General features: G+C 41.8%; 1 protein-coding gene across 1 annotated transcript; it reads left to right on the top strand.

Annotated features, from left to right (window-relative positions):
- Positions 1-824: 824 nt before the first annotated feature.
- Positions 825-22,723, top strand: LOC146647349 (uncharacterized). Its single transcript, XM_085389928.1, has 6 exons — positions 825-1,147; positions 12,654-12,815; positions 13,978-13,984; positions 14,385-14,648; positions 16,772-16,839; positions 19,936-22,723. Exons 1-6 carry the CDS (start codon positions 976-978, stop codon positions 20,760-20,762), a joined length of 1,500 nt encoding a protein of 499 aa, XP_085246054.1. The 5' UTR covers positions 825-975; the 3' UTR covers positions 20,763-22,723.
- Positions 22,724-25,983: the final 3,260 nt, after the last annotated feature.

Raw genomic sequence — 25,983 nt, 5'->3', positions numbered from 1 at the left:
ACAACTCCTTTTAAACTGCCTTGAAGAGGTCAAAGCTTGGATGGCTCTGAACTTTTTGAGCTTCAATGACAGCAAAACAGAAGTAATTACATCCAGCACTAATAATAACTCGTGCAATCCGCTTATTAATTGTGGTTGACTTGGGTCATACATCGAACAGCATGTCACAAATCTGGGAGTCATTGTGGACTCGGATTTTAAATATAATGAACAAATCAGTTCTGTGTCGTCTCTTAACTGGTACACACAGGCATCAACATATCTCACCTGTCCTCTCTTCACTGGCTTCCTGTTTATCTCAGAATTAATTTCAAAGTCCTAACGTTGGCTCGTAAATGCCTAAATGGTCTTGCTCCTACATACCTTTCTGATACCTTTGCCAGGTCTCTCTTGGAAACGAGAATTTTAATCTCAGTGAGATTTTTAACTGGAAAAATAAAGGACTAATAATATACTTCAGCCTCATATTCCCTTAGATCAGCCGTCCGGCTGCTTTTGGTTGTCCCCAAAAACTAGACTGGAACTTGGAGGAGAACGAGCTTTTTCAGTTGAGGCTCCCAAACCTGGAAAACGTTGCCTTCAAATATCAGACGGCCATCTTTGCTTCCAGCTTTTAATTCTCTTTTGAAACACATCTTTTCTTTCAATAGCATTTGGACCGGTGTGAGCTGATGTAATCTTTTTATTCTCTTTGTTTTATTTTATGTGAGTGTTTATCTTTTATCTTTGTGAAGCACTTTGGGCAAACTTTCTGTTTTTTAAATGTGCTTTAAAAATTAATTGGATTTGGACTGCCACAAAATTAGACTTTAACCAGGAACAAAAGGTAGCTATTGTCTACTGCCGGAAGCTCACCATGTGACACAGGCGGAAGTAAACAAACAAAGGCGTCATTACCGTCCCACGTGTGTGTGCCTGAGCACAGAGACTGTTGTGTTGTTGTGTGAGCTGAGTGTGTGAGCCGCGGCAGCAACGATGCCTTCAGTTCAGTATCTGAGAGAGTTCATCAACGAGCGACTAACTGCTGCTGCTGAACAAATATTCTTGGAGTTTGAAAAAACGATCGTCCAGTACGAGGAAGAGATCGACCGTCAGCGCAGACTGCTGGATATCACCTGGAAACCCCAAATCAAGCTGCACAGGACAGGTGAGTGTCCCTCTGAGGGAGCATCCTGATCACAGCTCTGCGGGACGTTTCTGATTGTGAGGACTTTTTGATGTGAGCTAACAAAGAGCAAACAGAGGACAGGACTGCGCTGCGCTCCATTCAAACAGAAGGCGCTGAAATCAGCCTGGATTTCTCTCTTGATTATTTAGTGAAACAAAGTTAGGATCAGGAGATTTGTGAGTCTGGTTCAGAGGGGGGCCCATGTGCCGAAAAGCTCCCGGACGTGTTGTGGTTGGAGTCCACCCTGGGCCGCTTCCTCCCCGCTCTGTCCCTCTCTTTTCGTGTTTGCGCTCCAGGGGCGACCGTGGCTCAGGGGGTTGGGAATCGCATCTGTAACCGGAAGGTCGCCGGTGTTCCAGATCTACTGGTGTTTAGATCAACTGGCGTTGGTCGAACAGATGTGTGGCAGTCTTGCGTTTCAGGAGCTGCTACCGACAAACCAGCAAAAAAACGCCAAATGTGTCACCTGTGACACTTGTGAGGTTGTCTCAAACACACTCCGTCAGTCTTGATGCTGTTGAACAACAAAATGTTTAAAAATGTGGCGAGTTTACCTGGTGATATCCTCGAGCAGCGAGCAGTTTACTTTGTGCACTAACATGGACTCGAGTCAACCAGCGCCACCTCTGGCCACGTGCCACAGCCTACAGCCAGATCAGCCTGTGACACACATCTGCACCACGTTTGAATTCGTTACATGCACATTTGTACCTTTCAATTGTGTCTGTTTGTGCGTCATGCAAATAAACCTTTGACAAGAATGAAATGACACTAATATTTCACTAGTGTTGTAACATCACATGTCGTTAGCGCAGTCTGTCTGTGTCTTTTCTCTGCGAACAAACATGTTAGAGTTGGTTGTGATATACAGTCTGTATAAGTGTGGTCAATCTAAGAAACATGTGTAAGGAGATGGCAGTTACTGTGAATGTACAGCAGGTGATCAGTAATAAACAGTCAGACAATGACCCTGACAATCTCATTCAATCTTGCAGACTGAATGCACCTTCTGTGGAAAGTGGTACCACACAGTGTGTGTGGACTTCCCCTGTGCAGAAGGCGACTACAAATGTTGTGGGTGCTAAATAAACAGAAAAAAGTGATCCCTGTTGTCTTTGCTTACTGATTGTTTTTAGTGTTGACAATCCACATTGCTGCCATTGCATCTTTCAACATGTTTGTGGGCAGATTTGGATGTACCAGGGGTAAGTGCAGCCACTCAGCCTCTACTCACTGTGATCATAGCAGCAGCTGCAGATGTGTCACAAGTTAATCTAGTAGTGGGCTATGGTAGCAGTGGACTGAGCTCCATTTGAAACTGCTCCAGCTGCTGTGTGATAGTGGATCTGCTACAAATTGAAGATCATAAGCAAGTTTTGGAAATTAACCCTTGTACTATGTTGAAAAACAAAAAAGTGACATTGATTTTGTTGCGGGTCATTGTGACCCGTACTGTGTAAATCCACTCAGAATTATCCAAAAACTGCAATAAAACAATAGCAACTTTATTTCCCATCAGATAAACATGTAGAACACAGACATACAACAGTTAGACTTTCCATAACTATTTTAGGAACAGTTTGGTTTTTCGTTCTTACAAACACATTTCTGTTGAACTTGCCCGACGTTCTCAGTTTTTCAATGCTCAACATTTTCAGTTTTGTCCACATGATGGACAGAATGTAACTGTGTGCTTTCTGCAGATGTACTTCTTGCATTTCTCACAAAACGTGCTTGTTTTCAAACAGGAATCTTCCTAACTAAGATTTAAAACAAAAGATTTCTACGTCTCCTCCAGTCTCACAAACAGAACCAAGCGACACACCTGAGTCACTGACTTTCTTAAATCCACTCACTCTCACTGGCTGTTTATTACTAATCACTGTGTAACTGCTGTGAATTCACAGTAACTGCCGTCTCCTTACAAATCTTCATTAGATTAACCACACTTATACAGACTGTATATAACTCCAGCCATGTTGATGGATTGCCTATATTGGCTGGAAATATTCATTTCCGGAGGAAAGGACACAGACAGACGATGCTTACAGGATGTGATGTGACAACACTAATGAAATATTGATGTGTCATATTTGTCCAAGGCGTATTTCATTGTTATGGAAAAAGAGAATATCAAAATCATGATGACCAATTGGAGTGGTGATTTCTATGACTTTGTGTATATAATTTGGAATTTTGTACAAATGTAGGCCAATAATAAATACATGATATCATTTCATTCTTTCCAAAGGTTTATTTGCATGACGCACAAACAGACACAATTGAAAGGTACAAATGTGCATGACACGAATTCAAACGTGGTGCAGATGTGTGTCACAGGCTGATCTGGCTGTAGGCTGTGGCACGTGGCCAGAGGTGGCGCTGGTTGACTCGAGTCCATGTTAGTGCACAAAGTAAACTGCTCGCTGTAGTTGTGAAGCAAAAACGCTGAATTCGGAGAAATAAACCGTGCGAGGGGAACGATAACGACGACTAGAGTCTCCCGATCTTTACTCTTGCTGTCCTGTGAACAACATCGGCGTGGTGTTAATTGTTTGCTGTTTTCGCGATCGCGTCGCGCGTGAGGACATCACCAGGTAAACTCGCCACATTTTTAAACATTTTGTTGTTCAACAGCATCAAGACTGACGGAGTGTGTTTGAGACAACCTCACAAGTGTCACAGGTGACACATTTGGCGTTTTTTTGCTGGTTTGTCGGTAGCAGCTCCTGAAACGCAAGACTGCCACACATCTGTTCGACCAACGCCAGTTGATCTAAACGCCAGTAGATCTGGAACACCGGTTCGATCCCTGGGCTCTCTGTCCTGGTCGTTGTGTCCTTGGGCAAGACACTTCACCTACCGCCTACTGGTGTTGGCCAGAGGGGCCGATGGCGCGATATGGCAGCCTCGCTTCTGTCAGTCTGCCCCAGGGCAGCTGTGGCTACAACCGTAGCTGCCTCCACCAGTGTGTGAATGTGAGAGTGAATGAATAGTGGTATTGTAAAGCGCTTTGGGTGCCTTGAAAAGCGCTATATAAATCCAATCCATTATTATTATAAAAGAATCCTATAGAATAATTCTTGTAAAACTTTGAAATCAGGCCGGATTTTAGTATTTTATTCAACCTGAATCCATCACTGAATGAGTGTGTTTAGGCGGACTTACTTTTAAATACTCTAAGAACAACAAGTAAGCCTGCAGTGCCAGAGCGAAGTGCTCTAATGGGGTGATATGTAGAGATGGCACGATACCACTTTTTTATGTCCGATTCCGATATCATAAAGTTGGATATCTGCCGATACCGATATGAATCCGATATAGCATATTTTATGATCAATAAAATGTTTTTTTAAATATCTTGCTGCATTTTGTATAAGTTCATACTCAAGTTAAAAACTAAACTAAACTAAAGCTATTCTGTTACACTTGTATGCAAAAAACACACTGCACCCAAAATGTTTCATAGTTCAGCAAAACTGATCAATCTAATAAACTTAAACCTGCACCATCCTCCCTATTCTGGTGTTTTAAAGAGTACTTAGCAGAAATATTAAACAACCTAACTAACAGGGCTGCAAACTCCCAGCAAAAGAAAAAAAATAGGGAACCACCCCCCACCCTCATGATGCTTAATCGACGTAATCAACTTTAATTTGATGCACGTATAAAAAAACAAAAAACAGAAATCAATAATTTTTCAAGAATAATTAAATGGATTGAACATCTTTCTTCAACAGAACTGCAGACTGCACAGATGGTTCCCAAAGGAAAAAGTACTACAGCTTAGTAGGTTATAAGTTTGACTGAACAGTTACTATATACAGTAATGGATTTCCATACATTTTACATCAGATGAAAACTTTGGTTTTAAGATTCAGATAATTATTTATTAAAAGCTAGAAATGACAGTAAGAAAGAAATGTAATTTTGGGCCCCCCCTTTCCCTACCTGCCCCCCTGGCTAAACTTTGCTAGATCCGCCCCTGCACAGTTACCAGCCGTCAGCTGCATAGAAAAGGATCCTGGTGTAGAAAGTAATATGAAATAAAATCTAACAACAGCTTATCAAGCTTAAACGTGCTGCTGTTGTTTATCTGCTGGTTTCCTCTTTCTGGCACAAAGTGGGCCAAAAACAAACAAGAGAGATGGACTCGCAACAGCTGATCATTGATCAGCAGAGGTGTGGACTCGAGTCACATGACTTGGACTCGAGTCAGACTCGAGTCATTAATTTTATGACTTTAGACTTGACTTGAAAAAATGTTCTAAGACTTGTGACTTGACTTGGACTTTTACACCAATGACTTGGGACTTGAATTGGACTTGAACCGGTTTACTTGAAAAGACTTGATATTTGACCCCAAATATAAAATTTAACATGCATATTATATAGAGATTGAAAATGTGACGTCATTCAGGGGTAAAACCGCAAAGGATTCTGGGAACTCGTGGCAAGCGGTACTAGCGCACGCAGGCTTTCAATTAAAATCAGTCACACAGCGATAAAAAGAAACACAAAAATGTCAAGAAGCTGTTGTATTATTAACTGCAATAGCCGGTCGCATGACAGCCACGGGAAGCCGACGGGTAAAGAGATCGGTTGTTATCGGATTACGTCGTTGAAGAGAAATTGTTCGAGCCATGTTTCTGAAGTAACAAAGAGGCGACTGGATTGCAGCCATTCAAAGAGCAAATACAACGTCCCAGAACCCTCCAGCTCACAGGTTAGTCTGCTCCAAGCATTTACACGAAGGTCAGTCTGCTGTTGTAGTTAATACGTCATTTTCATAACATAATTGGTGATATAGGTTACAAGCAAGTCTGACGCTGAACAGAAATTGTCGCGCTATGCTCCTTTGTTTATTGTGCATAAATAGTGAATTGTCCTGACACAATATTGCGTTTCGCTTCTGTTATTATGGTACATTGACAAAAACATTTACTTTTATTCACAGGATAAAACAGTTGTTTTTTATCACTAATTGCCCAGTACGATTACAGCATACAATATTATTGTCACTGCTACATTTCTGTGATGCTACCAGAAATTATTTCCACTACTAATTAATTACCGTTGAGCTCAAAGGTCCTATTAATAAACGGTTAACGAATGTGTATTTATGACGACGATTTGTGAGACTGGTAAACTTATGATACGTACGATGGTCTTTCGTTCTACACGGTGCATTTCAAGGTCCTGCACCCATCCGGCGGTAAACTGTACCTGGGCTTGTTGCCGTGACCTGAAGTTACTAAACTTCATGAGTGTGTGCACTCACTCCAAGAACCGTATGATTATAAATATGCATATAAATATGCTAAGATGAGATAGCTGACTTCATCTAACTAGCAAATGTTGTCCAGGCTACGTTGGTGATACAGTTTTTTTTAATGTGTATGAAAAGGCACTATATCCCGTATAAAGACCTAGAAAAGCTCATCCACGCCTTTGTAACGTCAAGGCTTGATTACTGCAATTCACTTTATTGTGGTCTCCACTCTTCCCTTTTACATAGATTACAGACAGTTCAGAATGCTGCAGCACGCATTCTAACTAAAACCAAGAAGTTTGCCCACATTACTCCTGTCCTTGCTGATCTGCACTGGTTGCCTGTCAAATATCGTATTCAATTTAAAATTTTGTTGTTTACTTTTAAAATTACCAATAACACTGCACCAAGCTATCTTAAGGAACTTTTAAACCCATATGCTCCTGCTAGGGCTTTAAGGTCATCCACACAGTTACTGTTGGTTCAGCCCAGACCTCGACTGATGGGGACCACCACCCCGGTCTGCCAGTCCACAGGTACTGCCCCTGATCTCCACGCAACATTGCAGAGGCGTGTCAACCAGGACAGCCCTACAACGTCCAGAGCCTTCAGGAACTCGGGGCGGACCTCATCAACACCAGGGGCTCTGCCACCAAGGAGTTGTTTAACTGCCTCAGTGACCTCGCCCCCGGAAATTGGCGGGTCATTCCCCTCATCCCCAGACTCTGCTTCCTCCTCGGAAGACGTGTCAGTGGGATTAAGGAGGTCCTCGAAGTATTCCTTCCACCGCCTGACAATTTTCTCAGTCGACGTCAGGATATTAGGATACCCACCCCAGCCCGCCGCCTCTCACCAGGGGCAACTCCAGACTGAGACAGAGTCCAGCCCCTCTCCAGGAGACTGGTTCCAGAGCCCAAGCCATGTGTAGAGGTGAGCCCGACTATATCTAGCCGGTACCTCTCAACCTCACGCACTAACTCAGGCTCCTTCCCCACCAGAGAGGTGACATTCCATGTCCCTATTGCTAGTCTTGGCAGCCGGGGGTCAGTCCTCCAGGGCCTCCGCTCCTGGCCGCCACCCGGCACACAATGCACCCGACCCCTATGGCGCCTCCTGCGGGTGGTGGGCCTGCGGGAGGATGGGCCCATGTCTCCTCTTCGGGCTGTGCCCGGCCGGGCCCCATGGACTAAGGCCCGGCCACCAGACGCTCGCCCTCGGGCACCCTCCCCGGGCCTGGCTCCAGGGCGGGGCCCCGGTAACCCTATCCCGGGCAGGGTAAACTGTTCCCTCGGTGTGCAAATTTTTATATACTGCAGGAAAAATGAAAATAAATATTACAATGCAAATTTGCAAAAAGACAGCATGTGCACCAAAATAAACTATTTCCAGCAGTGTAATTTGAGTTCTAAGCATCCTGAAAATGATTCAGAAAAGCAAAAAGTCAAACATGACTTTCAAAAACACCAGCATAGGCTTATAAGGCCCTGAAGGTAAAAAACTACATTTTCCTCGAAAATGACGTCTCTTCCAGTTTCGGGCAGGTAATGGCGGACATGCAATAGTTCGTGCTGACGTCTGTTCCAACCAGGGTAGTGTTATGAACAGCTGATCAGATCGGTGTTTCTGGAATATTATGTTTTTGTTACTGCAAGTGCTTTTTATGCAGTTTTTGCAAAGCTAAATGTGGAAGGAAACCGTGGCCTAGGGCAAGCTGATGGCATCAGATGTAAGTACAACTCCTCCAAAAATTATTGCGCTAGCTTAAGTGATTCCAGTTCTACAGGGATTTAAAAATAGTTATGCAAAACGGAGCGTTCCCACTCCGACCGGTTTTAAAGGTTATATTTTATGTAATAAATTCTAAAATTAGGTTAGAAACGATAGAAGACAAATGGCACGATAGTCCACACGATATTTATCGTCATATCGCTCAGCACTAGTGGGGGTGCAGTCACTGGTGTAGATGGTGTACAGGAGTGGACTCAGCACACATCCCTGTGGTGAGCCAGTGCTGAGTGACAGGGTGGATGATCTCTGGTTGCCAACCTTGACATATTTTCATCGGTCTGTAAGAAAGTTTTTGATCCATACACATGTGGGGTGGAGTCCAAGTTTACAAGCTTGTCAATAACGATGTCTGGGATGATGGTATTAATGGCCGAGCTGAAATCAATGAAGAGCATCCTTACTGAAGTCCCAGGAGGGCAGTGGAAGTTGCATCTTAAGTTGGACCTGTTTGCCTTATAGGCAAACCTGGTGGGGGTCGAAGCTGGGTGAGAGGTAGTCTTTTATGTGCATTAAAACGAGCTTCTCAAAGCACTTAGCAACTACTGGAGTCAGAGCGATGGTTCTGTAGTCGTTGAGGCCACTGATGGTGGTGGACTTGGGGACTGTGGGATTATTGTTGCTGATTTGAGGCAATGTGAGACAGTGGCATGTGACAGGTAAATGTTGAATAGTCTGGTGAACACAGGAGCCAGCAAGCGCAGGTTTTGAGGACACTCCCAGGTATTCCACTTGGCCAGTGGCTTTGTTGTCAAAGATGTAATAAAAGATTCAAAACCAGAACACAGTTGTGGCGCCGTATGAGAACTCACACTGAGAGGTGTATTTTGACACAAGGTTAATTGCTCAGCTGTGTTGAGCTAAAAGTCAGAGGTTTGTGTCACAAAAGTAGCTGTTTTTATCTAATTCGCTGTGGTAACTTACACTGAATAACCTGGTCAGGAGCAGGTAATGTGTTCAGAGTTTCACTTTAAAAGTGACTGTGCTGTTATACCTCATTCTAATCTGCTGCTAAATCTCTTTAACACTGATTAAATTGTAGCAATTAGAACACACAACACAAGAAAGTAATACAATTAATTTAGATTTGCCACAAGCTAAAGCAAATCTTTTCTTAGTTTTTGCTGCTGTAAGTTTCAGGTCTCTAATGTGCAGTTGTTCCCTTAATATCATCTTCGCCTCTGTCAGTGTGTCCCAGGGTGGCTGTGGCTACAATGTAGCTGCCATCACCAGTGTGTGAATGGGTGTGTGAATGGGTGGATGACTGGATATGTAAAGCGCTTTGGGGTCCTTAGGGACTAGTAAAAGTGCTATATAAATACAGGCCATTTACCATTCATAATCTACCCCTCAGGTTAGAAGTCTTTTTAGAGAAAACAGTGTCTAAGTAGAGAGTTTCTAAAGGTTCAGAGTTAAACCACCTTAACGCAGTAGTATACCTGCTGTAACGGTCATTTTTCTCACCACCACGACCGTTTTTTACAGAAACTTGTTGTACACCCACTGTTACGGCGCAGGAAGCCTCTGCATTATTGTCCTGAACAGTCAGATCAGCCTGATGTCTTCAGCTGACAGACTGCGATGTGATCAATTTTTAATGTTTTTATTTGTTGTTGTTTTGTCTTTTCAGTTTTTTGATACACATGGAAATCTACTGTGTTGTTGAATTAAAGTTAGAATTTTACAATTATGTTATAAACCAAAAATGCACAACAGCTGTTTGTTTTCTTTCTTTGTTTTTTATCCACCCAAAACTCAAACATGACGGCCAACCTAACCACTGTGGTGATCACTGAGTAAGGGAGCAGGTTGGCCGTCTATCACAGGTCTAACAGAGACAGAATATTCACACTCACACGTTTGCATGTGTGATTTTAAGTTTGACTTTTTTGATCTCACAGGCAAAACTGTGTTACAGCAGCAGGATGAGAATGAGTAAAAAATGTGCAGTATACAATAAACAACAAATAACAGAGTTAAAATAGAAGTTCCAGGTAAGGGTCTAATACTATGAGATGCAACAGGAATGTAAGACTGGCATTGTGTAAGATACTCATGAGCTAAATAACAACTAAAAAAGTACAACTACATTTGTACAGTCAAAGGGAAACTAGTCCAATGTTCTTCTCACAGTTTCAGTCTCGTAGAGTAGTGATGTGTCGGTTGCGAACGAAACAGCTCTTAGAGCCGGATCTTTGACGTGAAGGACGCGAGCCATGTTTTTTTTTTTTTTTTAGAGACAAAGCACATACAAGCTCCAAAACACGTACAAAACACAACAGACGTGCTCCAGGATGCTAGGCGCAGTGTTGAGCTTTTGTTACGTAGTGGCTACACAAGCCAGAAAGTACCAATGACCGGATTTGGTGTGTGGTAGTAACAGGTAAATGAACATTTTTTCTTTAATTATTTGAATATAACAATACACACATGCTTTCATGCTTTCAATTGTGTAATTTAAGTGATCTAGGTAGCTCTGTTTTGGAAGTTCAGTTAACGCTAGAAATGTGTTTTGGAGTTTGTACCTGCTCTGTCTCTAAATAAAACCACTTTTTTTTACATTAGTAATTCCTTTAGTGCATAATTTTATATTGTTGTTAATAATAAATTATTTAAAGCAACAAAACAACCTGAAGAGCCGGTTGGGAGCTGAAAGAGCCGGCTCTCTAAAAAGAGCCGGAAATCCCATCACCACGGTAGAGAAGTAATAATAATAATAATAATAATAGTACATTTTATTTGTGGGCACCTTTCAAAAACCCAAGGTCACCTTACAAAAGAACAAAATTAATAAAAGGAGCAATAGTCATAAAATACATAGAATAAGTTAAAATTGCAAAACAGAACTTGACAACAGAAAATCAGCACTAAAGTGAATAAACCAGTTTGAACAGATGTGTTTTGAGCTGTGACTTAAACACAGGAAGAGAGTTTTTATTTCTTATGGCTTGAGGAAGAGAGCAACTGAAGGCTCTGTTCCCCATGTTCCGAGGGACCACTGTACTATATTTCACTGGCAAATATTGGAAGGACCCACAGAATTTGGTCCTGATGAAAAGTGGAGGAGTGCATCGATCAGACACTGAAATGAAAAATGTAGAAAGAAGAGAGAAAATAATAGGCCTTAACGCTTTCCATCAATGTGATCAAACAAGTAAAGACTGTAATTCTGACTGGAGAGAAGTTTAACAGTGTGTGGCTCCCTCTAGTGGATGTTGTGGAGTATTCTGTTGTCTTTGCTCCAAAGGTTTTTGTACAGAGTTTTGCTGTTTCCTGTCACTGTGGGCTGCAGAGCACAGTAGTACACAGCAGAGTCAGACAGCTGAAGCTTCTGGATCTTCAGAGGAACTGATCTGATGCTGGAATCCAGTGTGGATGAAAATCTCTCCTTGAACTCGGCTGCTGTGTTTCCATCATCCCCACTATAGCGCATCAGGATGAATTTGGGGCTGTTGTTTCCATCCTGTTTGTACCAGAAGAGATAATTATTTGTTGTACTGCTGTTATAGAGACAGTCAAGTGTCACTGTGCCTCCTGCAGCAGCAGTCTCTTCTCCTTTTGCTTGCAGCACGTTGTCTTTTTGTGCTCTGCATTCTGTAAAACACCAACAAACAGTATCAGTGTGCTGTTAAAGAATCACGTCAATGTTGATATCAAAGAAACAGAGTTGTGTTCATACCGAGGCACATAGCAGCCAGCAGCACTGAGATGAACAGAGGCGTCATATCTGCAGTGTAGAGTAACTGTGAGCTACAGCAAGTATAAAGAAGCTGTGATCTCTCTGTTTAGTCTTCATCAACACTAAGTTGGTGGATTAGAAGGAGGAGCCTGATCACAGTGACAGGACTCATTCACAGCCCTGTGTTATTCCCCCTGCTGACAGCTTCACACTCAGCACGTCTTTCTGCTGCTCTGCTTTGCTTGGAGATCTTGCAGCAGGAAGTCTATAAAGTGAAATCTATCCGTTGGTAGTTTGATCTACCTCTCCTTCAATGCACATGTTGAAGAGTCCCTGGATAAGACTGATGTTCACAGCTGTTCTTTCTGTCAGCTCCAACCTGTCTGATTGTTCTCCTCTGAGCTCTCTCATCACCAAACTAATGCTCACCGGTTTTAGTTTCACACAATGCAACAATGCTTATGGCAAAAGGATAATTTGTTTTTGATGGATCTGTTTTCTCTTCGCACTGTAGCCTTGCTGCTTAGAATCTGTTCATTTACTGCAACGGTGAGTTTAAAAATGTACACATAGGAACTAAAGGCAACACGTGTGCTCTGCCGGAAGCTCACCACGTGACACCAGGCGGAAGAAAACAAAGGAAAGGCGCTAATACCGTTAGCTTTCCACGTGTGTGTGCCTGAGCACAGGGACTGTTGTGTTGTTGTGTGAGCTGAGTGTGTGAGCTGCGGCAGCAACGATGCCTTCAGTTCAGTATCTGAGAGAGTTCATCAACGAGCGACTAACTGCTGCTGCTGAACAAATATTCTTGGAGTTTGAAAAAACGATCGTCCAGTACGAGGAAGAGATCGACCGTCAGCGCAGACTGCTGGATATCACCTGGAAACCCCAAATCAAGCTGCACAGGACAGGTGAGTGTCCCTCTGAGGGAGGATCCTGATCACAGCTCTGCGGGACGTTTCTGATTGTGAGGACTTTTTGGAGATGTGAGCTAACAAAGAGCAAACAGAGGACAGGACTGCGCTGCGCTGCATTCAAACAGCAGGCGCTGAAATCAGCCTGGATTTCTCTCTTGATTATTTAGTGAAACAAAGTTAGGATCAGGAGATTTGTGAGTCTGGTTCAGAGGGGGGCCCATGTGCCGAAAAGCCCCCGGAAGAGTCAGGGTTGGACTCGGTCCAGGGCCGTTTCCTCCCCGCTCAGTCCCTCTCTTCCTGTTTGAAATCAGGCCGGATTTAAGCATTTTATTCAACCTGATTTATATAGCACCAACTCAAAATAGCCGCCTCAAGCCACTTTATATTGTAAAGTATGGGTCCTGCAGTAATACAAGGAAACCCCAGCAATCATATGACGCAATTTGAGTAAGCGCTTTGGTGACAGTGGGACGGAAAACCAACCTTTTAACAGGAAGAGACCTCCAGCAGAACCAGGCTCAGGGAGGGGCGGCCATGTGGGAGTGAGGGGAGGAAAACAGGACAAAGACAGCTGTGGAAGAGAGCCAGAGATTAATAATTAGTAGTTGTTGTAATAATAATCATAATGATGATAATAACGACCAATGATTGAGAAAGCTAGAGATGATGATGATGATGATGATGATGAAGTAAAACAGTGTTTAATTGGAAAGTGTTGGAAACATAATATGAGCTGCAATAATAAAATGTGTTTGGTGATTTATCTGCAGGCTGTTTCTCTTTTAACATCTTTAGAATTTTCTTCAGTTTACTATTTCGTCCCCATTTTTCTATTCAGCACCACAAAACTGTCAGGTGGTTCAGCCGAATTAAAATAAATAACATCCCTTTGATTGTCTACAATCAAAACCCCCTCTTGACCTTTCTGGGGGAAAGGTCAAGAGGGGTCTGTTGGGATTTAAATATATTGTCCGACTTATTGTCTGCTTATATTGTTTTATGTATGCCAGACCCACACGAGAACTATGTTAAGGGTGACAGGTTGCCCTGGCAACAGACTTTAGAAAGATGAAGTGCAAAGCTGCACCAGAACTTGTACCATATAAGGAGTTTGTATCGAAACTGGGTCTGACGTGCTGCAAAAATATATAGCGAGACAGGCCGCTGATGCCCCAGACTTGAGCTGGCGTTTCTGTGCTAAGTCTGCATTTTCCGGAAAATGCAAAATTAAAGATCATCTTTTGAGTTAGACCACTTTGAGCGTGTCTTTCTTGGCCGTTGAAGAATACAAAGAACTGAATTTAATAATGGACAGTTATAAACATTTTTCTCTAATTATACAAAACAACGGTTTTAACAAAGGTTTTCGAACCAAAGGATATTTTGCAAACCCAGTCCTCAGTTGGACTTTTTTTATTTTATTTTACATTTTTAAATATAGCAAAAATAAAATTAATCAGTACACACAATCAGACTGAGCAGCTGCTCAATACACACATTTCTTTAAAGGCACGGAGGGTGTGTGAGCCTCTGAAGGTTCCACGTGGTACTTACTTAGAATAGAAATAAGTACTTCTGTCAGCAGCGTGTCTGTGCGGAGGAGGAGGTTCTCCCTGAGCAGCAGCTCTGGAACCAGGAGAGGAGCTCCAGTGTGGAGCAGGAGGAACCAGAACCTCCACAGATTAAAGAGGAAGAGGAGGAACTGTGCAGCAGTCAGGAGGGAGAGCAGCTGGGACTGGAGGAGGAGACAGATACCTTTATGGAGTTTGAGTGCAGCACCAACGATGAACACACATGCATGCAGCAGCAGTGTGTGATTCTCTGCTGGTTTGAATGAACTCCGCATGAACAGATCAGAACAGCATGATCAGAGCGAGCAGATATCCCTGATATGGTCGTCTAAAGTGCACAGCAGCCCCACCTGCGCTTCAGACCTGCTGTTTTCAAAAGGCGGCCAATTGCAGTGAAGTTGGATTAAAGGATAAAGGAGCTAAAACATCATGTTTCAGGATGAGCTGAGGGGCTGCAGCAGGTCCAGTGTGACGGCCTCCTCGCTCACTGTGAAACATTCAGAATGCTGGACGAGCGCTTTTGCCAGTGTCATTAAAACAAAGCTCACTTTGTAACTATAAATACATATATATTATTTATTAAAGTGTAGAATATAAATGTTTTACATACTTAGGGCGGCTCGATTATGGCAAAAATGATAATCACGATTATTTTCACTGAAATTGAGATCTCGATTATTTGACGATATTTATTTAACCCTTTAAGACCTACCATAGAACCAAGTCCGCCAGAGCTTATATTATATTTTTACATGTTATAGAGCCATTTGTGAGCATTTCAAGTTGCTATACATCAATACAACTGTTATAGCCCATATTTTAATAATATGTATGCATTAAGTCCATAGTAAGTACATTAATGGCAAAAAAGTGCAATAAACTACAAAAAAATTGAAAATTGTTTTTGTTTTTTTTACATATATTTCTACTTGGAGAAATTTAAGAGGCTTATCCCTCAAAACTTTAAATACAAAAAAGTTGCAAAAAATAGTTTACAGCAACAGCAAATTTATTTTGAGTGTCTTCATAGTTTTATTTTGGAGATACACCAATTTTTATATACTGCAGGAAAAACAAAAAACAATCCTATGATGCAAATTTGCAAAGAAAACAGCAGGTGCATCAAAATAAACTATTTCCAGCTGTGCAATTTGAGTTCTAAGCATCCCAGCAACTATTCAGAAAAGTCAAACATGACTTATAAAAACACCAGTATAGTCTTTTAAGGCCTACAAGTAAAAAACTACATTTTCCGCGAAAATGACATCACTTCCGGTTTCGGACGGGAAATGACGGACATGCGATAGTTCGCGCTGACGTTTGTTTCAATGTGGGAAGTGTTACGAACAGCTGATCAGATCGGCAAAGCGTGTTTCTGGAATATTATGTTTTTGTTCCTGCAAGCGCTTTTTATGCAATTTTTGCAAAGCTTTATGTGGAAGGAAACCGTGACTTGGGACAAGCTGATGGCATAAGATGTAAGTGCAACTCCTCTGGTTTCATATGCAAACAAAATTATTGCGCTAGCTTACACGGTCCAGTTCTACAGGGATTTAAAGGGTTAACAATAACAATGTATTGAATAATGACTTTAAAAAATAATATAAAATAGTGCAAATACTGATAACAGTGCAAATGTTTGCAATATAAAAAAATTAATGAAAAATGTAAACATCTATGTTTAGTGAACTTTGCAGTGTTGCTCTGTGGTGCAGCTACGACACCGTAGCAACGTTTACACACTGTGTCTACTTGATCCACGTCTGACTCCGTGAACCCATAATGTTTCCACACCACTGAAGTTTTTTTTTTTTTTTACCTCTCTTTTCAACCAACGGCAGTCACTCTCCTCTCCAAGTAACTTCTGCTTAGCTTTCCGAGCTTCCCTCGGGTCCTCTTAATTGTTGTGATGCGTGTTCGAAATGCAGAGAGGTGCGCTCGATTTGCCACACGGAGCAGCGCGAGAGTAAAGCTTGAGGGAGGGGCTAATAATCGGCTCAGTCATTTTTAAAGATCGTTGAAAGCCCAGATCGTAATCGTGATTAAAATTCGATTAATTGAGCAGCCCTATACATACTCAGTTTTCTTTTATCGAGCTCAGTCCAGACCACACAGCCGTCATGTTGCCACCAACATCGATGACTTTCATGTGATTTCTTTGATTCTAAAGTGTTTGTAGCATTGAAGTGTGTGTCAGTGTGAGCTGTACACACGAGTCAGTGATGTGGTTTCTCTGACTTCGTTCTGATGTTTGATGTGACTCAGCGTCTTCAGTTCACTCTGTTTGTAGCAGACTGACAGCAGGTCTCAGGTCTCCAGGCTGGTTTCCAGTTAAAGTTAACATTCGATTTCTGTAACACAGTTGTGTCATGGACCCAGCTTGACTCACACCCCTGAACTCACTGCACCACCCTCCTCTGCAGCCACAGACCACACCCAGTGTTACAGTGAGTTACACAGCTGATGGAGCTGGGCTGACAGCACCTGTCACCTCCATCATAAACAGTGGGTGCATTTGTTCTGGGGAGCAAAGACAGACTCAGCACAGCCCGTCAGTTTTTAATTTGCTTCATAACAAGCAAAAATGACCTTTGAACTAAACGCTGTGTCGTCTGTCAGAGCTCCACTTCAGTCATGTGTTACATTTACTGCACGGAGAATCTCTCTCTTACACTGTGATAGTTCCATCTGAGGCATGAAGCACAGACGTGTAGCCCACATTAGCACCGTGAACTGTGACGACACAAAGACAGAGCACCGACTGACTGACTGTCGTTTCACTGTTACGCCGATGAATCTCAAATCTACTTTCCTTTTTTTTTTTAAATCTACAGACTCTTTAAAAATTGCTGGACTGCCTTGATGACATGAAATCATACTGGGAGTGCAGAATTATTAGGCAAGTTGTATTTCTGAGGAATAATTTTATTATTGAACAACAACCATGTTCTCAATGAACCCAAAAAACTCATTAATATCAAAGCTGAATATTTTTGGAAGTAGTTTTTAGTTTGTTTGTAGTTTTAGCTATTTTAGGGGGATATCTGTGTGTGCAGGTGACTATTACTGTGCATAATTATTAGGCAACTTAACAAAAAACAAATATATACCCATTTTAATTATTTATTTTTACCAGTGAAACCAATATAACATCTCCACATTCACAAATATACATTTCTGACATTCAAAAACAAAACAAAAACAAATCAGAGACCAATATAGCCACCTTTCTTTGCAAGGACACGCAAAAGCCTGCCATCCATGGATCCTGTCAGTGTTTTGATATGTTCACCATCAACATTGCGTGCAGCAGCAACCACAGCCTCCCAGACACTGTTCAGAGAGGTGTACTGTTTTCCCTCCTTGTAAATCTCACATTTGATGATGGACCACAGGTTCTCAATGGGGTTCAGATCAGGTGAACAAGGAGGCCATGTCATTAGTTTTTCTTCTTTTATACCCTTTCTTGCCAGCCACGCTGTGGAGTACTTGGACGCGTGTGATGGAGCATTGTCCTGCATGACAATCATGTTTTTCTTGAAGGATGCAGACTTCTTCCTGTACCACTGCTTGAAGAAGGTGTCTTCCAGAAACTGGCAGTAGGACTGGGAGTTGAGCTTGACTCCATCCTCAACCCGAAAAGGCCCCACAAGCTCATCTTTGATGATACCAGCCCAAACCAGTACTCCACCTCCACCTTGCTGGCGTCTGAGTGGGACTGGAGCTCTCTGCCCTTTACCAATCCAGCCACGGGCCCATCCATCTGGCCCATCAAGACTCACTCTCATTTCATCAGTCCATAAAACCTTAGAAAAACCAGTCTTGAGATATTTCTTGGCCCAGTCTTGACGTTTCAGCTTGTGTGTCTTGTTCAGTGGTGGTCGTCTTTCAGCCTTTCTTACCTTGGCCATGTCTCTGAGTATTGCACACCTTGTGCTTGTGGCATCTGCAGCTGCACGCTTGACTTTTCTCAGTCCATGGGCAGTTATTTTGCGCCTTGGTTTTTCCACACGCTTCTTGCGACCCTGTTGACTATTTTGAATGAAACGCTTGATTGTTCGATGATCACGCTTCAGAAGCTTTGCAATTTTGAGACTGCTGCATCCCTCTGCAAGATATCTCACTATTTTTGACTTTTCTGAGCCTGTCAAGTCCTTCTTTTGACCCATTTTGCCAAAGGAAAGGACGTTGCCTAATAATTATGCACACCTGATATAGGGTGTTGATGTCATTAGACCACACCCCTTCTCATTACAGAGATGCACATCACCTAATATGCTTAATTGGTAGTAGGCTTTCGAGCCTATACAGCTTGGAGTAAGACAACATGCATGAAGAGGATGATGTGGACAAAATACTCATTTGCCTAATAATTCTGCACTCCCTGTAGTTGGCATTACATATTTTGAATGTAAACGGTCAAAATACTGAGATCGTACTATTTAGACCTTCTGACCCTCGTTCTTCTCTTAAGGTTGACCTTGGCGCTCTGGAAAAGTCCAGAACTCTCTTTGATGGCAGTTTTTCATTTGACAAACAAATAAATTCTGTTGTAAGAGCCAGCTCCTTCCAGCTCAGGGCCTTTGGAAAAATTATGAACATTATGTCATCAGCTGACTTTGAGAAAGTGATCCACGCATGCATTTCATCCAGGCTTGACGGCTGCAACAGTCTTTATTCTGGTATCAGCTCTGCTGTCTCATCTGCAGCTAGTTCAGGATGCTGCAGCTCGACTCCTCACAGGCACTCGTAAACACGACTGTTACGTCAAATTGTTGAATGTTGTCATTGTGTTTCTTAAATTTGTAAAGTCTAAGTTCAAACTATAAGATCAAAGACATTCCTCTCCAGCCACTCTGTGCTGGGGGAGGTTTTATTGCAGATACATTCTATCTGAAAGATCTGTTTCTTGTCTGTAAGTTACTGTAACTAATAACAGGAGATACATGGAGATGCACTTTATCCTCTTTGCTGGTTGATGTAAACAGCCCACAATAAAGCAGGCTGGTTTACATTAGTGTCCACAGATTTGTTTTTGTTTCAGCCATTGTTTCACCTTGGAATTAAAAAACGCTGATCTGTTGACATTTAGGATTAGGAAAACAAGAATTGACCAAATAATGTTTGGTGTTTTGGTAGTTAGCAGTGTCCAGGAGCTGCTCTTCTTTTTGTGACTCCTGTGCTGCTATGAAAATCATTCTGCTCACTAAGTCTGGGACAAGGCCATTGATACATGTAAAACTCAGTTTAAAAAAAAAAAAAGAGCGAAAGGAATCACTGGCTCAACAGTGCTTGGACTTTTTGTCAGGCTGGCTACGGTGCTAAAGAGAAACCGTTCATTTTATTCTCAGGTAAATAATACTATGTTCCAGCTTCATGGAGTGCTTTTTTAAAGAGGGGAAACATTTTTTTTCCAACATCAGCTTGTAGTTTAATGTTGGTTTACCCTTATTGCTGTTCTTTAGTTGATTTGACAGCAAATTTGCTTCTGTTTTTCTGGTATCATATCAGTTTCTTTGTGTTGTCTCCTTTTGTCCCTCCAGATGTCCCACAGCAACATGTTCTTAAGAAGGAGAAGGTACCGACTAAGCAGCAGGTCTGTAATCAGGAGAACAACTCCAGTCTGGAACAGGGGGAATCAGAATCTCCGCAGGTTAAGGAGGAACCGGAGGGAGAGCAGCTTGTACTGAAGGAGGAGACGGATACCTTTATGGTGACCACTACTTGTGACAAAAGTGACCAAAACGAAACAGATGGGCAGCGGCTCCTGTTTCTTAGCTCTGCTGTAGCTGAGAACCAAGATCAGAGACGAAGTGAGAAACTCAATTCAGAATCAATTCGATTTACGAACAAAAGTCCCAAGAATGAAAAAGACTCGACAGCATCAGGGAGTAGGTGTAACTCTGATAAAAGTAAAAAGTATTTAAAATGTGATGTTTGTGGAAAGGTATTCCGATATAATTGTGAAATGACAAGACATTATAGAATCCACACAGGCGAGAAACCGTTTTCATGCACTATTTGTGGTAAGGGTTTTGTATGTACTGGCTCTTTGGGGAAGCACAGAAGAGCTCACACAGGTGAGAAGCCTTATCCTTGTACAACATGTGGGAAAATGTTTGCTTATAACAGTGATTTACTGAAGCACCTGAAGACGCACACTGGTGAGAAACCATATCATTGTAAAACATGTGGGAAATCGTTCAGCCGTGACTCTATGTTGACAGAGCACATAAGAACACACACAGGCGAGAAACCGTATGGATGTAAAACATGTGGGAAAATGTTTAACTCTAGAACTCATTTGTTGCGCCACATGAAAACTCACGCTAAGCGGCGCACTATCGATACAAGATTATTGGCTCAGTGAGCTGCATTGAGCTAAAAGTCAGAGGTTTGTGTCACAAAACTTGCTTTTTAAAATCTGGCTTTAATTATCCTGTTCAGGAATGAATAATTGAAAGAGCTATGAATATAAATATTAATTTAAAGGTCATGGTAACTTAGACTGAACACATAACTTGTTAAAGAGCAGGTAAAGTTGAGAGGTTTAACTGGAATGTGCATGTATTCATTTAGTATGCAGAAAACATACAAGTGTTGTTATACTTGATTCTAATCTGCTGCTAAATCTTTTGCACTAATTTAATTTTAGCTATTAGAAGATGGATCACAAAAACAATACAATGAATTTAGTTTGGAACAAAGTAAAGCAAATATTTTCTTAGGCTTTGGAACTATAAGCTTTAACGTTTAAATGGGTCCAGTTTAAAGTATCAGAGCTCTAGAGAGAGCCACGCGCACACTCTTTTGTCATACTTTCAGCAAGTGTTTTATTGGTATATTTTTTTTATGTTCTCTATAAATTTTTAATCATTTTATTGTCATCTGATAATGGCAGCGTTTATTCTGACTGGGATTTTAGTTTTGTTAATTGCAACCCCCCCTGGCTTCTGCTCCGCGGCTGCTGAGTGAGCCCTCATCTGGGACTCTCCTCAGCTCTTTCTGGGACAGTGGCGCGGCTGCCCCTCTGTTGGTCTTCCTTGGTCTCTTGTGTTCTGGGGGCCTCTGGATGTCTGGAGTTTTGATCTCCTCCATACCTGCTTCATGCCCTGGAGGACGGGGCTGTGGCCCCCCCACACCCTCTAGCAGATCATTACATGAAGGAACCTTTTAAATACAAGCGCGTCCATGCTCACAGGTGTACACACGGGTGATCACACCCACAAACTACACCCTTTTTGGCTCCTACCTCAAAGCACACTGTGTTCTGTTGATCTTATGTGCTGCACAATAATGTGTAATATTTAGTATTTACTGTCATATTCCCATATATCATTGTGATGTTGTTTATTCTATTACTCTTGTTCTCTTCTGCTTGTTTTCTTTTTTCTTTCTCAGCAGGTGATCCAGGTGATTGATATATGCATTTTTTTTCTCTGCCCGTTCTGTTGGTTTTTGGTTTTTGCCCTTCTCCCCCGTCCCTCTTCTCAGCTGTTTCTCTTTCCCTCTTTCTTTCTCCCCTTCTTTCCCCCAGTCAAGTCTGTCCCGTATTCAGTAAGTGAAAATAAAAGAAACAATAAAAGGTGAATCAAATGGACCATTACGGCAAGGCTGGGATGGTCAGTTTGGTAAAGTAAATCCGTTGGGCATCTTTCTTTGCCTTTAGACAACAATTCTGATGCAAAAGAGCCAAACGGGACAGGCAAAAAGAAAAAAGTTTTGTTAATTTAGTTTATATAAAGGAAGTCTGGTCGTGTTAATCTCCATTGATAGTATATGCTTTCTTTTTCTGAGGAGGGGGGGTGCTCTGTTCCGGCAAACTGAAATCTAGGAGCTGTTTCTATGTTTTTCCATCTACAGCTTAAACATGATGCTGTCCACTGTGGTGATGATGTGGCTGCCAGACTATCAGAGTCAACCAGTTACACTTTCACCTGTGGTCAATATAATCACTATTTAGAACAACATCCATGTCTTTGGACTGTGGGAGGAAGCTGGAGTACCCAGACAGAACATGCAGACTCCACACAGGGAGGCCTGAGCCAACCAGGACCTTCTTACTGTGAGGGGATGGTGCTAGCCACTGCACCACTGTGCTGCTAGTTTCTTTTTGAATATATAAAAGATGTTTGTTTTTGTTTTAATTGAGATGGCCTTTATATTGATATTTGTTTTCTTTATTTAGCTCATTTAGTGTATTTACATTAATTTACTGGTATTTTTAAGTTGCTTAAGAATCTAGACTTTCTGTGAGAACCCCAGGTTTGGTAGGCAGGTATAAGTGTACAATTTTCATTTGTTGTTCTGCAAGTATTAAATAAAGCATTAAACCTGTATTTATACTCTCCTGTACTATTCTTCACTTGTAAAGTTCTGTACATAAAATAAGTTAAAAACAATAGAATAACAGAAAACAGCAAAAGTAAATAAATAAAACACATAATACATAAAAATTAAAACAGCCCTATACTAAAAAAAAACAAGACAAAACTGCGTAGAAACAACTAAAATAAAACAAAAAAATAAAAACCAACATCTCACGTGGTGTCAAAGGCCAGGGTAAAGAGGTGGGTTTTCTGGAGTGACTTAAAAACAGGTAGGGAAGTGGCCTGTCTAATCTCTAAAGGGAGTCGTTCCACAGTTTGGGAGCTGATACAACAAAAGCACGATCTCCTCTAAGTTTACACCCAGTCCTGGGTACATTCAGGAGGAGCTGATCAGCTTACCTGAGAGAGCCGGTAGGTGTATAAGGCCGTAGCAGCTCAGAGAGATAAGATGGGGCTAGGCCATGCAGAGCTTTAAAAGCAAATAGAGGAAGTTTAAAATGAATCCTAAAAGAAATGGGCAGCCAGTGAAGTGAAGCTAAAATAGGGGAAATGTACTCAAACTTTTGAGCGCCCGTTAAAATAGTAAATGGCCTGCATTTACTATCTATAAAGCACTTTACACTACATTCAGTCATCCACCCATTCACACACACATTCACACACTGGTGATGGAGCTACATTGTAGCCACAGCCACCCTGGGGCGCACTGACAGAGGCGAGGCTGCCGGACACTGGCGTCACCGGGCCCTCTGACCACCACCAGTAGGCAACGGGTGAAGTGTCTTGCACAAGGACCAATGACCGAGACTGTCCAAGCTGGCAACCTTCCGATTACAAGGCGAACTCCCAACTCTTGAGCCACGATCGCCCACTCGGGCGATACAGACTGAAATATATATTACAAGATTAAAGAGATTAAACAAGAATATTTCAAATACACAGTAAAGATGAAAAAACAATATTTTCAGTTGTTCACACAGGATTAACCTGATTGACCTGTTCCTGGACCGTTTCTTTAACAACTGTAATAGATTACAGGAAGTCTCTGGCAGTGTTGCTGAATCTGCCCGAGCAAGATCAGACGTGGATGGGCTGCTGCAACTGAGATCTGCGGTTGGTCTTTCCTGGTCGGCGAGTGGAGAATCACACAGGGTGGTCTGCAAAGATATTTAGTTTATATATTTTATATGATACAGCACATGTGTAAGAATGACCGATGTTGTGCCAAAAACTGATTTCTGGTTTTTGCCCTAAACTGATTGCTCATATTTAACCTGCTATAAATAACTTGTTGGTCTATAATACGTGAAACATGTCAAATGTTTCCCTCATTAATGACATCACGTCACTTTGAGCCACCAGCAACATTCCTGTAACAGGTAGAAGCTGCAATCAGTTTTTGGCAGTGACTTTTATATATCCTTTATTTATCCAGTTCACAAACAATCTTGTTGACATTACAAATTTATTTTTTAAGTGTAATCTGGCCAAGTGGACAGCAGACAGCGCAACAAATGTATCAACTGTACCTACATTATAACCAGTTATAAAGATACTTGAACAACAGGTAGTTATTGTATATATAAAACCCCTCTGTAAACCATGTTCACCAACACTTATTTACCGACATACATGAAGATATTAAACACAGAAACATTGGAAATCAGTTTTGGCAGGCAAACACTTTTTTGGCACAACGCCGGCTTTTAAGACCAGCGATTCAGGGTCATTTGGTTGAGCCCTAATTTTATGCTTTAGCAAAAAGGAAAGTTTGAAGTCTAATCTTAAAAGTAGAGATAGTGTCTGTCTCCTGAAACCAAACTGGAAGCTGCTTCTCTGTCGGTACTCTTGGTGCAGCATTTTGGATCAACTGCAGGCTTTTCAGGGAGTTTTTAGGACAACCTGAAAATAATGAATTACAGTAGTCCCACCTAAATGCATGAACTACTTTTTCAGCATCATTCTGAGACATGATGATTCTAACATTAGAGAAACTGTAATAGACCTCAGAATAAAGAAACTATGCAGTCTCTCTGCTGCAGTCCTTCTCCTCAGCATCAGGCTGGTTGTGCTTTAAATCCTGCAGACAGAAATCATCTCATTGGTTGAGTTCAACACCAGTGGGTGGAGCCAAAAACATTATCAAGCCTGGAATTTAAATCTGTGTCAATGTATGTAGCACTCTTGAAAGAACAGAAATGCTTTTAATATGAAAATGTCACATTTGAACGTTCCTGCAGTTGGTTTGTGGTTGATGTGGATTTGCTGCTCATGTGAATCCTCCCACAGTGTTTCATTAGCAGCTGTAACCACAGTGACTCTGATAAAACAGGAATTAGCAGAATCCATCTGATATGAAGCTGTGCTTTGAATACCACTTCCCTCCTCTTTGAAGAGTAGTCAGATATCTGTGTTCAGGTTTTTGTACAGCCTCTTCTACACTTTGTATCACTGTGTTTGTAGAGCACAGTAGTAGAGAGCTGTGTCTGCCAGGGTTAGGGCTGTTATGGTCAGATTAGTTGATGAAGAAGATGTTTCTGAGTCATATCGATTATCAGGAATATATTCATAACCACTGTCATCTTTTGCTCCTTTCCAGAGTATAAACTGAGGAGCCTGAAGGTCAGAATGATGTCTGTACCAATAAAGCCAAACATCACTTGCACTTGTCTCATAGCTACATGTGAGTGTGACAGATTCTCCTTCTGTTTCAGTGACTTCAGGTTGTTGAGGAGTGATTGAGTCTCCAGCTGTTAGTCCTGGAAAAAGAAAGAAGAAAAGTAGTGAAATGCAGTCTGTATATCTGCTTAATGCAGCAGCTTCAACTAAACTTTAATCCCTGTTCTTAAACTCACCTATAATGTGAGATAGAAGCAAAAAGAGGTGCAGCAACATGTCTTTGGAGTTATTAAAGCCAGACAGACAGCACATGAACAATGTTCTTCCACTGCAGCACAATGACCAACAGATAATGTCATTGGATGAGCTCAACTTCAGTGGGTGGGGCCAGTTTAATAGCTCAGCCAATCAAACAGTTTTGTGCTTCCACAGCAGCTCTGTCTCTGTCTCTGATCTTTACTGCTTCATTTCTCTGTTGTCTTTGTCATCAGTCCAATGACACAAGAATCAGAGGTTTAACAGTGTGTGGCTCCCTCTAGTGGATGTTGTGGAGTATTCTGTTGTCTTTGCTCCAAAGGTTTTTGTACAGAGTTTTGCTGTTTCCTGTCACTGTGGGCTGCAGAGCACAGTAGTACACAGCAG

This window comes from Rhamphochromis longiceps, linkage group LG18 (assembly GCF_057381845.1).
Source record: "Rhamphochromis longiceps isolate RC_006_pf linkage group LG18, R_longiceps_female_GT1.1, whole genome shotgun sequence".
NCBI lineage: Eukaryota > Metazoa > Chordata > Actinopteri > Cichliformes > Cichlidae > Rhamphochromis > Rhamphochromis longiceps.
Note: the sequence above shows the minus strand (reverse complement) of the source record. Positions and strands in the feature narration are given on the sequence as shown.